Source organism: Corythoichthys intestinalis, chromosome 1 (genome assembly GCF_030265065.1).
Source record: "Corythoichthys intestinalis isolate RoL2023-P3 chromosome 1, ASM3026506v1, whole genome shotgun sequence".
NCBI lineage: Eukaryota > Metazoa > Chordata > Actinopteri > Syngnathiformes > Syngnathidae > Corythoichthys > Corythoichthys intestinalis.
Genome location: NC_080395.1, coordinates 9,960,822 through 9,972,951, shown reverse-complemented (window position 1 = coordinate 9,972,951; position 12,130 = coordinate 9,960,822). Strand labels below are relative to the sequence as shown.

The 12,130-nt window shown below is 40.2% G+C and overlaps 1 protein-coding gene across 1 annotated transcript; it reads left to right on the top strand.

Annotated features, from left to right (window-relative positions):
- Positions 1-387: 387 nt before the first annotated feature.
- LOC130917144 (gastrula zinc finger protein XlCGF8.2DB-like) lies at positions 388-11,769 on the top strand. The gene is made up of 2 exons (XM_057838281.1): positions 388-463; positions 8,973-11,769. The coding sequence occupies exon 2, from the start codon at positions 9,002-9,004 to the stop codon at positions 10,073-10,075; it is 1,074 nt and encodes a 357-aa protein (XP_057694264.1). The 5' UTR covers positions 388-463; positions 8,973-9,001; the 3' UTR covers positions 10,076-11,769.
- Positions 11,770-12,130: the final 361 nt, after the last annotated feature.

The window sequence follows — 12,130 nt, the reverse complement described above, 5'->3', positions numbered from 1 at the left end:
TTCCTTGTTACAGTAAATGTAATGTAGTTGCCTAATGCATGTGTAAAACCTTTTGTGTTTAATAGGTATAACTGCCAAAAACAGTTTATTTTTTTGCATTTCTGTTGTTTTTGGAGGTTTGAAGTTTTGAACCCCCTCCCAAATAATAATCCGGCAATACATTCTAACCACTTTCACTCCTGCGTATACATTTATGGTCAAAGTTCTGAGCCTTCAAAATCGAGTTGTTAATGGCTGACGACAATTCGGATATATTTACAGTGTTTTTTGAATTATTTATGTATTCAAGAAATGTGAAGAAGTTTTAGTTCAGAACGCTTCAACATTTTACACTGACGTGTCAGCGCCTGAAGGTTTCTACTTCCGGTTCACTTGACGCAACTTCCGTGTACACTCGCCACACTACTTGCAGTTCTTTCGTGTTCTCTTAACCAAACGAGCTCCTCCAAAGCATTCTCATCGGGTAAGTATCCAAATAAGAATTCAGTGCACTAAAAAGGCCCAACTTAAAGCTTCGTGAAAGTCGTTTGGCTTGATGTAGAAGTTCCCCAGGCGTGCATTACTTAAGTTTTGTTTAGCTTAGCTCGCTAGCCAAGGCACGCGATGCGTTTGAGTCGCCCTCGATCACTTGTTTTAAAGGTGTACACTGGATGATTTCCACATCAATTCTTGATGAAATGGCCATAACATTTAAATGGACATGCAAGAAACACGTTTTTTTTGGTAAATGCTTCTAAAACGGATCTCAACGGTTTAGCAGAGACATATACATTTTAAAAGACTGTTTTGCTTCCGTGGTATCATCAGCCAATCACGAGACCAGTTTCCAGTCTTCGTCCGGGTCGCCACGGCTCTGTACACACAGTAAAATAGGGAATGGGACGTACTACGTCATTGTTTGGACGCACCTCCATGCTGATAATATGCTTTACTTCCTGTCCGCCAAACTCAACGGGGATTGTAACGTGTGGTAGTGCTAAGCTAATTCCTTCGGTGTATTAGAAATAAATTATGGGTGTGTATTGTTGTGTTACCGGGTGCAACAGCGTCGCCCACCCACGACAAAAAAAAAAGGGCGAGGAAAACTGGACTCACTTTTCACCGTTTTCCTGCATGGGGGACCAAATATCAGATCACGAAGGTACGACGGATGGCTGGATTGCAGCGGTTCGTCGGAAAATCATTTCTTATGATCATATTTCTGCTGGAATGAGAGTGTGTTCCTGTCATCTCTACTCTTGTAAGTTGAACAATTTATCCACTTTTGGCTTCAATACGTTTTTGTTTTTTAGACCGTTGTGTTAATCTGCCTCGGTAGCAATGCTCGCCTACTACGACTCACCTACCTGTTGTGTTCCTAGGTAAACCTGCTGACAACACATCCCGATTGGTCACCATCTCTCTTCTTGGATCATTTGACAAAGAAAATTTGTTCAATGGAGTGGTTCCATTTGTCCTGTGTCGGACTCAAACAAGCCCCTGCAGCAGACGCCATCTGGGTCTGCCCTTCTTGTCGATAAACTGCGGGCTTTTAACTTGTGAAAATGCAAGAACTTTAATGCACGTATTTATTCTGCCTGGCTATTTAACTAAGGCCAGTGAAGTGTTTTTTGTTTTGTTTTGTTTTTTTAAACCACTTTGACAAAGACACGTTTCATTGTAATGTTGAATTTATATATTCTTTTATTATTTATAATTTAAAATATTCTTGTTTGCACTAATGTAGACTTTAGACTGTCAATTCAAATAGTGTTGGAAAAGTTGCAATACCTAAAATAGAAATGCAAGAACTGTAAAGTACATATTTATACACCTTTATTTACCTAAGGCCACTGAATGTTTTTTAACTGCTTTGAAAAATACAGGTTTTGTTGTGATCTTGTATTTATATAGTATATAGCTTTTTATAATGTATTATATTATGTATTATAATATTTGCTGCCCCCTGCCAGAGTGTGGGCCATTTTGTACTAAAAGGATTTTAAACGGTCAGTTCAAATACTGTGTTGGAGACTAGTACTTGCAATACTTAAAATGGAAATGCAAGAACTTTAAACCACATATTTATTCTGTCTGGCAATTTACCCAAGGCCAGTAGTTTTTGAAACTGCTTTGACAAAGACACGTTTATTGTAATCTTGTATTTGTATATATTACTTATAATTCTATAATATTTGGCCTTGTTTGCACTAATTTAAAGATTTTAAACTGTCAGCTCAAATATTGTATTGGAGAAGTTGCAAATACTTGAAATAAATCTATTGCAACTTATCAGTCCCAGTTCTTGTCTACAACACTGTCCAAAAATGGTCAATTCTATTCCAAATAGAATAACAAAATTAAGTCACCTGACTTTGTAAGTATTACACCTGTTTATTATGAAGACCTGAAGTAAACAACAAGCAGTTACAGTTTGTCAAGAAGTTGTTCAAGTCATGTTTTGGTATTCATATTTTATTGACTTTTCACAACAACACTTGGGCTCGTGTTTGTAAGAGCACAGCAAACAGAAGTTTCAGCGTGCACTCTTCGCCTTTCCAGCCTCTCATAACGCTCCGATGTGGTGCGCTTGACCTCAGAATAACCCAAGAAGAGATATGGTGACCAATCGGGATGTGTTGTCAGCATTTCATATGCAGGTTTTCCTAGGAACACAACAGGTAGGTGAGGAGGAGTAGTAGGTTAGCATTGCTACCGAGGCAGATTTACACAATGGTTAAAAAAAAAAAAAAAGACGTATTGAAACCAAAACGGATAAATCGTTCAATTTACAAGAGTAGAGATGAGGGGAACACACTCTCATTCCAGCAGAAATATGATCAAGAGAAATGCTTTTCCGACGAACCGCTGCGCCCCAGCCATCCGTCGTGCCTTCGTGATCTGATATTTGGTCCTCCATGCAGGAAAGCGGTGAAAAGTGAGTCCAGTTTTCCTCGCCCTTTTTTTTATCGTAGGAGAAGCTGTTGCACCCGGTAACACAACAATACACACCCATAATTTCTTTATAATACACCGAAGGAATTAGCTTAGCACTACCACACATTACAATCCCTGTTGAGTTTGGCGGACCGGAAGTAAAGCATATTATCAGCATGGAGGCGCGTCCAAACAATGACGCAGTACGTCCCATTCCCTATAAGGCTGTGCCAACTTTGACAGTTTGAATTATGTCTACCACTCGTGCCAAAAAAAAAAAAAAAAACGTTACGAATCTCAAATGATTCAAAGGAACAAGAAACAAAGTGGTTGTGCTACACTATTTCGCATGTGGCTCCATTGACCGGCCATATATTACGCATGTGTGTAGACCCTACTCACATGACGTCACAACCATGCCCCCGCGCCATATTGTCCGTCAACTCGTCGTGTTGACGCATTACCGCTACGTAAATTCCTCCTATTATGGCGTGTTTTTCTGCTCGTTAACATTAATAAAATGGTGAAGGCGTGAGTGGCGGTCGGTTGCAATAACAGAGAAGATAGACAGATAGACTTGAAGTTCTACCGTATTCCGAGAGACTCGGAGAGGAGAGTGAGATGGACTGCTGCAATTCGACGAGAAAACTGGGCTCCAAACGATTACCACAGATTATGTAGTAGTCATTTTATATCTGGTAAGATGCATTTAATATATATTTAGAGGGTTTTGGGCTGACAACCACAATTAAGATCATTGCTAGGCTAATCGCCGACAACATACACGTATGTATGTAGTGAGAGTGCTATCGCTAAACCATATAAACATTAAAAGCCCTAACTCCATTGACAAACGACATGAAATACATTAGACTTGACAGTGGATGTTAGCAATAACAAAAGATTTTGAATTGAAAATTTCGTAACTCACCTTTCCAAGCACAAGATAGATTCCTGCCGAATTTTCGTGGACGAGGACCTGTTTCACAACAACCAGCAACGAAGTATTTATAAGCCTCCAAGCTTTTTCAAATTTTCGTGAGAATAGGCTGATTTTGTGTGGACAAGATAGTTGTACATATCAGGGTAGCTAGCAGATGTCAGGCAAATACGGCGGAGACAGCGGGTCGAAAAACATCGATTTAGGCATCAAATATGGATCTGGCGAATGGATAAACTGAAGCTTTTCCACATAACGCCTTTTATGCAACGCATCAAGTGAGTTTACGGCATCCGAAAGCACCGAGTCTTCCATGAAATGCATTATAAATTGCTCGATCAATTGAGACCATTGATAATACAGACACAAAATGACGGACAAGGGGGCGGAACCATACAGCGAGCACGTGATTTTGTGACGTCAGTGGGTAGGGTCTATTGAGGTCAAAAGCCAAAAAATAAATTCAACTAGGGACAATCTGGAGTAGTGCAATCACACTTCATATTTATTACATATTATATATGTATGTAGTGAGAGTGCTATCGCTAAACCATATGAGTATTAAAAGCCCTAGCTCCATTGACAAATGACATGAAATACATTAGACTTGACAGTGGATGTTAGCAAGAACAAAAGATTTTGAATTGAAAATTTCGTAACTCACCTTCCCGAGCACAAGATAGATTCCTGCCGAATTTTCGTGGACGAGGACCTGTTTCACCCAACCAGCAACGAAGTATTTATAAGCCTCCAAGCTCTTAAAGTTTTTCAAACTTTCTTGAGAATAGGCTGGTTTTGTGTGGACAAGATAGTTGTAAATATCAGGGTATCAGATGTCAGGCAGAGACGGCGAAGACAGCGGGTCGAAAAACATCGATTTGGGCATCAAATATGGATCTGGCGAATGGATAAACTGAAGCTTTTCCACATAACGCCTTTTATGCAACGCATCCAATGAGTTTACAGCGTCAGATAACACCGGGGCTTCCATGAATTGCTCTATAAATTGCACGACTAATTGAAACCATTGAGAATAGGGCTTAAAAATGACGGACAATATGGCGGCCGGATACAGCGACACGTCATTTTGTGACGTAGGTGAGTAGGGTCTATACAGTATTTAGTGAATAATTGAACTCAAAATGGATGGAGCAATTAAACCGTCTTTGTGGATGCTGTCAATGCATTACCAAATGATATATTTATTTGCCGGTGTGCTCATACATTGAGAAAAGTAGCCCTCCCTCACCAGAGATGGGTAGAGCAAGTAGGAGTAGCGTTACTACAAAATAATATTACTCAAGTAAAAGCAGTCGTCCAAAAAATGTACTCAGGTACAAGTTAAAAAGTATTTGGTGAAAAGAATACTCAATTAATGAGTAACATTATGAGTAATTGCTTACATTTTTGTTGGATTTTTTTTTTAAACAATGGTATTTCTTTTTTCCTGAGCACAAAGTTGACCATTGTTATAATAATACTGTACAATCGCCCATTACATAACCACATGAAGCCAAAGAAATACAAAAAAATCATTCAATTCTGACGAGAGAAAAAAATTAAATAAATGAACCATCATTCGTCCAAAGAGCATCTGTACCTTCTGTTGGAGAAAATAGTTCTTAGTTTGAATAGTAAAGAATTCCTTCATAATTATTCGTTCATTCTCCTAGCCACTTACCCTCACGGGGGTGCTGGAGCCAATTCTAGGGCAGTAGTCGGGTTACACCCTGAATCAGTTGCCAGCCAATCGTAAGGCACAAGGAGATGAACAAACCATTCGTGCACACACTCATACCTAGGGACAATTTAAAGTAGGCCTGAACGATATTGGAAAAAAACTATTGTTGGGATTTTTGGGGGGTTTGCAATATTGCGATTTATATATATATATAATTCCCCAAATCAACAGGAAATGACCAGATATCAGTAGGACGTGTCCACCAGACTTCCCTGATTCCATTGATGCCTAATAAGGGTGCTGCCATTGACGGCCATGGACTTATAAATTTCCCATACATTTCTAATGGCATTTTGTTTAATGCAATTGACAGGCATGTTTGTCCATTCTATTGATGATAATGTAGTTGGATTCCATTGGCGCCTATGTAAGTCAATGCCATTAACGGCCATGACCGTCCAAATTTTTTCCCATTCATTTTCAATGGCAGTAGGACGTGTCCCCCAAATGTCCCCGATTCCATTGACGCTTATGGGTGGCGCTGCCATTGACTGCCACGGAAGTCCAAATTTCCCATTCATTTCTAATGGCATTTACTTTGTTTAATGCCATTGACGGGCATGTTTGTCCCTTCTATTGATAGCACTGGGCGGGGCAAAGATCTGTATAGTCACACAGCAAAGACCCAGAGTAATTTCTCCTGACCCAGAGTAATTTCTCCTGAAATTGCAGTTTCTAGTACTCAAAAGCTTCTCTGATGGGGAGCTCATACCAGGAATGCATAGATGCTTGGCGTTTCAAATGGTCGAACGTGTTCGACGTCTTACATCTTGTTGAAGCAACCACAGCGAGGCACTGTCGACAGGGCTGTTTTTTGTTCCTTATCATCTTGTCAATAGCCAAAATACTTCCAAATTTCCGATGTTGCGTTTCTTTTCGGGAGTCTTCAATCACTTCCTTTCAGTTCGAGAATGGCCCGTCCTCCCTCCGCTCTGCTGTTCGACCCCTCCTCCCTCCACTCCACTGTAGCAAGGAGTAGGGGAGGGGCCGATGACTGCTGAGCTGGAGGGAAAGAGCCATACAGCCTCTCTCCTTCCCAAAAACAAAAGTTTGTAGATTAAAAAAAAAAAAGATACATATATATACTTATTAGGGCTGTCAAACGATTAACATTTTTATTCGAAATTAATCGTAATTAATCGCAATTCAAACCATCAATAAAATATGCTATATTTTTCTGTAAATTATTGTTGGAATGGAACGATAAGACACAAGACGGACATATACATTCAACATACTATACATAAGTACTGTATTTGTTTATTATAACAATAAACAAGATGGCATTAACATTAACATTCTGTTAAAGCGATCCATGGATAGAAAGACTTGTAGTTCTTAAAAGATAAATGTTATTACAAGTTATAGACATTTTATAATTAAACCCCTCTTAATGTTTTCGTTTTAATAAAAATTGTAAAATTTTCAAACAAAAAATAAACTAGTAGCTCGCCATTGTTGATGTCAATAATTACACAATGCTCATGGTGTTTTCAACCCATAAAATCAGTAGCACCCAAGCGCCAGCAGAGGGCGACAAAACACAAACACAAGTAACAAGTGGATTTAAGTGGATTTAATCTGTTTGAGCGGGGCATGTGCGTTAATTGCGTCAAATATTTTAACGTGATTAATTTAAAAAATTAATTACCGCTCGTTAAAACGATAATTTGACAGACCTAATATTTATATATACATATAAAATAAAAAAAACTCGCACATCCTTGCGATTGGACTATATACCCTACCCACCGACGTCACAAAACCACGTGCTCGCTGCGTGGTTCCGCCCACTTGTCCGTCATTTTGTCTCTGTATTAGCATTGTTTTCAAGTGATCGAGGAATTTAAAATGCATTTCATGGAAGACCCGGTGCTTTCTGATGCCGTAAACTCACTGGATGCGTTGCATAAAAGGCGTTATGTGGAAAAGCTTCGTTCTATACAGTCGCCAGATCCATATTTGATGCCCAAATCGATGTTTTTCGGCCCACTGTCTTCGCCCTGTCTGCCTGACATCTGCTACGCAGATATTTACAATTATCTTGTCCACACAAAATCAGCCTATTCTCACGAAAATTTGAAAAACTTCAAGAGCTTGGAGGCTTATAAATACTTCGTTGCTGGTTGGGTGAAACAGGTCCTCGTCCACGAAAATTCAGCAGGAATCTATCTTGTGCTTGGAAAGGTGAGTTACGAAATTTTCAATTCAAAATCTTTTGTTATTGCTAACATCCACTGTCAAGTCTAATGTATTTCATGTCGTTTGTCAATGGAGTTAAGGCTTTTAATGTTTATATGGTTTAGCGATAGCACTCTCACTACATACATACGTGTATGTTGTCGGCGATTAGCCTAGCAATGATCTTAATTGTGGTTATTTGTCAGCCCCGTAGACGAGGCCAGTTTCTTTCACTTGGTACCAGCTAAATATTATTAAAAAAATAACGATGGTGGAAGAAAGGGAAGTCACAAACATCTTGAATTTGAAACTATGTCGTACTACGTCGTATGTTGTCGGTGATTAGCCTCGCAATGATCTTAATTGTGGTTATTTGTCAGCCCCGTAGACGAGGCCAGTTTCTTTCACTTGGTACCAGCTAAATATTATTCAAAAAATAACGATGGTGGAAGAAAGGGAAGTCACAAACATCTTGAATTTGAAACTATGTCGTACTACGTCGTATGTTGTCGGCGATTAGCCTCGCAATGATCTTAATTGTGGTTATTTGTCAGCCCAAAACCCTCTAAGTATATCTTAAATGCATCTTACCGGATATAAAATGACTACTACATAGTCTGTGGTGATTTGTTGGTGCCCAGTTTTCACGTCGAATTGCAGCCGTCCATTTCGCTCTCCTCTTTGGATCCCTCGGAATACGGTAAAACTTCAAGTCTCTGCTTCCATCTTCTCTGTTAGTGCAACCAACAGCCACACACGCCTTCACCATTTTGATTATTAATGTTAAGGAGCAGAAAAACACGCCGTAAATAGGAGGAATGTACGTAGCCGTAACAGGTAAACACTATGTTTTGACGGACAAGTGGGCGGTACCATTCAGGAGAGCGGAGTTGTGACGTCACGTGGGTAGGGTCTATTGCGCATGCGCACATCGCAATGGCGATGTTTAAACGATATATCGTTCAGGCTTAACATCTACAGCCACCAATGGCAGCCGATGAGTGAACAATTCTATCATCATCAATGGCAGTGAAAGACTCGATTAAAGATGGGTTTACCTAATAAATTGTATTTACTTTATCTCCAGCAAAAGTCTTCTTCATGTCGGTAAAAATGTTCAACATGAAAATCATGGCAAGATGTTGACTTGATAAAGTCATGTGATTATAATTTTTTTCATCCGGTGTACCATAGACGTGACTGAAGAAGATATTCACTCAGGAATGTGCGATCACAACCACGTTAAACAGGAGGAGTCGGAGATGCTGTACATCGAACAGGAGGCGGAGCCAGAGTCCCCCTACATTAAAAAAGAAGAACAGGAAGATAAAATCTTTGCAGTGACTGTCGGTGTGAAAAGCGAAGATGATGAAAGTCCAAGCGGTGAGAGCCGAGCAGCGAAACATTCAAGTGGCAGCTCATTTCAGCACCTTTCAACAAAAGAAGAGAGACGACCGCAACCTGACAGCCTACTAGGTCCGCTTTCGGACAGTGACGACTTGACCCCACACTCTTCTGACTTTAACACTGATGAGGAGGAGAATGACTTTGACCAAAATGCTTTGAAATCCTCAAACAAGTCATCATTGAATAGTGATGCGTTTTGTAAACCTTATCTCTGCACAGTTTGTGACAAAAGTTGTTCTCAGAAGAGTCATTTAGAACAGCATATGCGTACACACACCCGAGAAAAGCCTTTTGTCTGCACATATTGTGGTAAAAGATTCTCCGTGAAGGCAAATTTAAATAGACACACGAAAACACACACTGGAGAGAAGCCTTTCCTCTGCTCAGTTTGTGGTCGAAGATTCACAGATAAGGGAACTTTAAACAGACACGCAAGAACGCACACTGGAGAGAAGCCCTTCGCCTGCACACTTTGCAACAAAAGATTTTCTCGAAAGAGTCTTTTGGAGATGCATAGGTGTACACACACTGGAGAAAGGCCTTTTCTCTGCACAGTTTGTGGTAAAAGATTCTCCCAGAAAAAAAATTTAAGCGTACACATACGCACTCACACTGGAGAGAAGCGTTTTGCCTGCACACTTTGTGACAAAAGATTTTCTGAGAAGGCTCATTTAGAAAATCATAAGCATACACACACTGGGGAAAAGCCTTTTGTCTGCACATTTTGTGGTAAAAGATTCGCCGGAAAGAGAAATTTGAACAAACACACAAGAACCCACACTGGAGAGAAGCGTTTTCCCTGCATAATTTGCGACAAAAGATTTTCTCAGAAGATTTATTTAGAAAGGCACATGCGTATACACACCGGAGAAGAGCCATTTGCCTGCTGAGTTTGTTATCAAAGATTCTGTCAGAAGGGAACTTTAAGCAGACACGCAAGAACACAGACTGGAGAGAAACTTTTTGCCTGCTCAGTTTGTCATCAAAGATTCACAGAGAACAGAACTTTAAACACGCAAGAACACACACTGGAGAGAAACTTTTTGATTGCTCAGTTTGTCATCAAAGATTCACAGAGAACAGAACTTTAAACACGCAAGAACACACACTGGAGAGAAACTTTTTGACTGCTCACTTTGTCATCAAAGATTCACTCAGATGAGACATTTAGTATCACACGCAACAAGCCACAGTGGGGAGAACCCGTCATAACTACAGAACGCACACACATCACAGATAAGATGTTCTCACAGCAAAGGATGATTAAATGTCAGGGTTAGAGAATAAGACATAAAACTTGCTCTTAGGATATGCCCTTCAGCAAAATCGCATTACTGAGCTGCCATTGCAACGAGAGTGCCGTGTTTCAACTGCTACAAAATGGAACTTGTAGATTGGGCATTGAGTTCGCTGCATAAAATATTTTCTACGATGAGGCCTACACCTAACCAATGCCCATGTCCAGCCAACACCTTCACGTCTGGTCATGTGGAGGATGCCTGGGGAAAATGGAGGCCATTATGCTTAACGTCGCTCCAGATTGAGGACGTCGAGGACCTCTTCATCTTCGGCTCTCTGATGGCTCTTGCCTTCCTGTTGCTTTTTGGTGCCCTCTGGGTTTGCCGATTCTCGATGAGGATAAAGAATCAACTCAACGAGATGTTGGAGGTTGCTCATCACATCGGCGACAAATTGTCACAGGTGACGAAGGAACAAGCAGCACTAAATGATGCCGCCGCTCAAATGGTCACAAAAATCAACACGGACCTCCGTGATCATGAGAGGCTCGCTCGAGCAAACCGGGCAAGGGAGGATGATGACTAATCTTCTGAAACGGATACAACAGACGCGAGCCTCCATTGCACCCCCGGCCTTCCCTCCCTACACCTACTTGGACATCAACTGATACAATGAACCCACTCGAATTGACAATATGTGAAAATCCATGGCAATCAATGACTTTTGAACGAAATGTGAAAATTATGACTGGACTGATACACAATATGCCGTTTGTGCATCCCGGGCTAATGGGGGACGGGTTTTGATAAGCATCTGCTTTTTCCGTCTTCCTTGTCTGTCGTCATCTTTCCTTCGAGTAAAAATTCCACACTCTGAAACTGTCAATGATTTTGATGATGATTACAACGACAATAAATTCAATCAAACCCTTTGAATTGCAGTGTTTTACAAACTTCTAATTCTTGTCACACATTTACGGTAGAAAAGCATTTCAATATCCTGAGTCAGTCGTTGAAATGATTTTTCACTTCCCGTTTTTTTTCTACAACTCAATCACAGTATTCTAGATTTTTATTTTTTAACTGAATGAATTACTTTGCATGTCTTTCTGTACGGAACCCCAAAACGGTCCAAATTAAATAAGGTAATATTATTATGAAAAAGATTTTAAAGGAACACTAGGTAACTTGTATAAAATATTTTCATAATATTTGTAGTGATATGTCGACTGACAACTAGTTGAATGACACCTCTTTTAAATCTTGAGGGGGTCTGTATCGCTTCCATAAACACTAATTAAATTTGAGGAGGGTGGCAGGAACCCTGCCTCACAAAAAAAACTACAAATGTGTGGCATTCGTCACTTCCCCCTTTCCTCATTCATTATAAAGACAGAAGTCAATGCGAACGCTTTCGCCCGAATTCTGCAAAGATGGCAGAGCAACAAAGACAAAAAGTTTTGCCCGTCACTTTGCAACAAAGAATTTTCTCAGAAGACTAACTTAGAAGTGCATAAGTGTACACACATTGCAGAAAAGCCCTTTGGCTGCACATGTTGTGGTAAAAGATTAACCGAGAAGGGAAATTTAGAAAAACACACTGGAGAGAAGCCTTTCGCGTGCTCAGGTTGTCATAACAGATTTTATCAGAAGGACACTTTAAAGAGACACACAAGAACACACGCTGAAGAGAAGTCTTTCGCCTGC

Bases quoted from the DNA above. Each gene is read 5' to 3' on its own strand.
- LOC130917144 (XM_057838281.1), top strand. From the start codon at position 9,002: ATGTGCGATCACAACCACGTTAAACAGGAGGAGTCGGAGATGCTGTAC.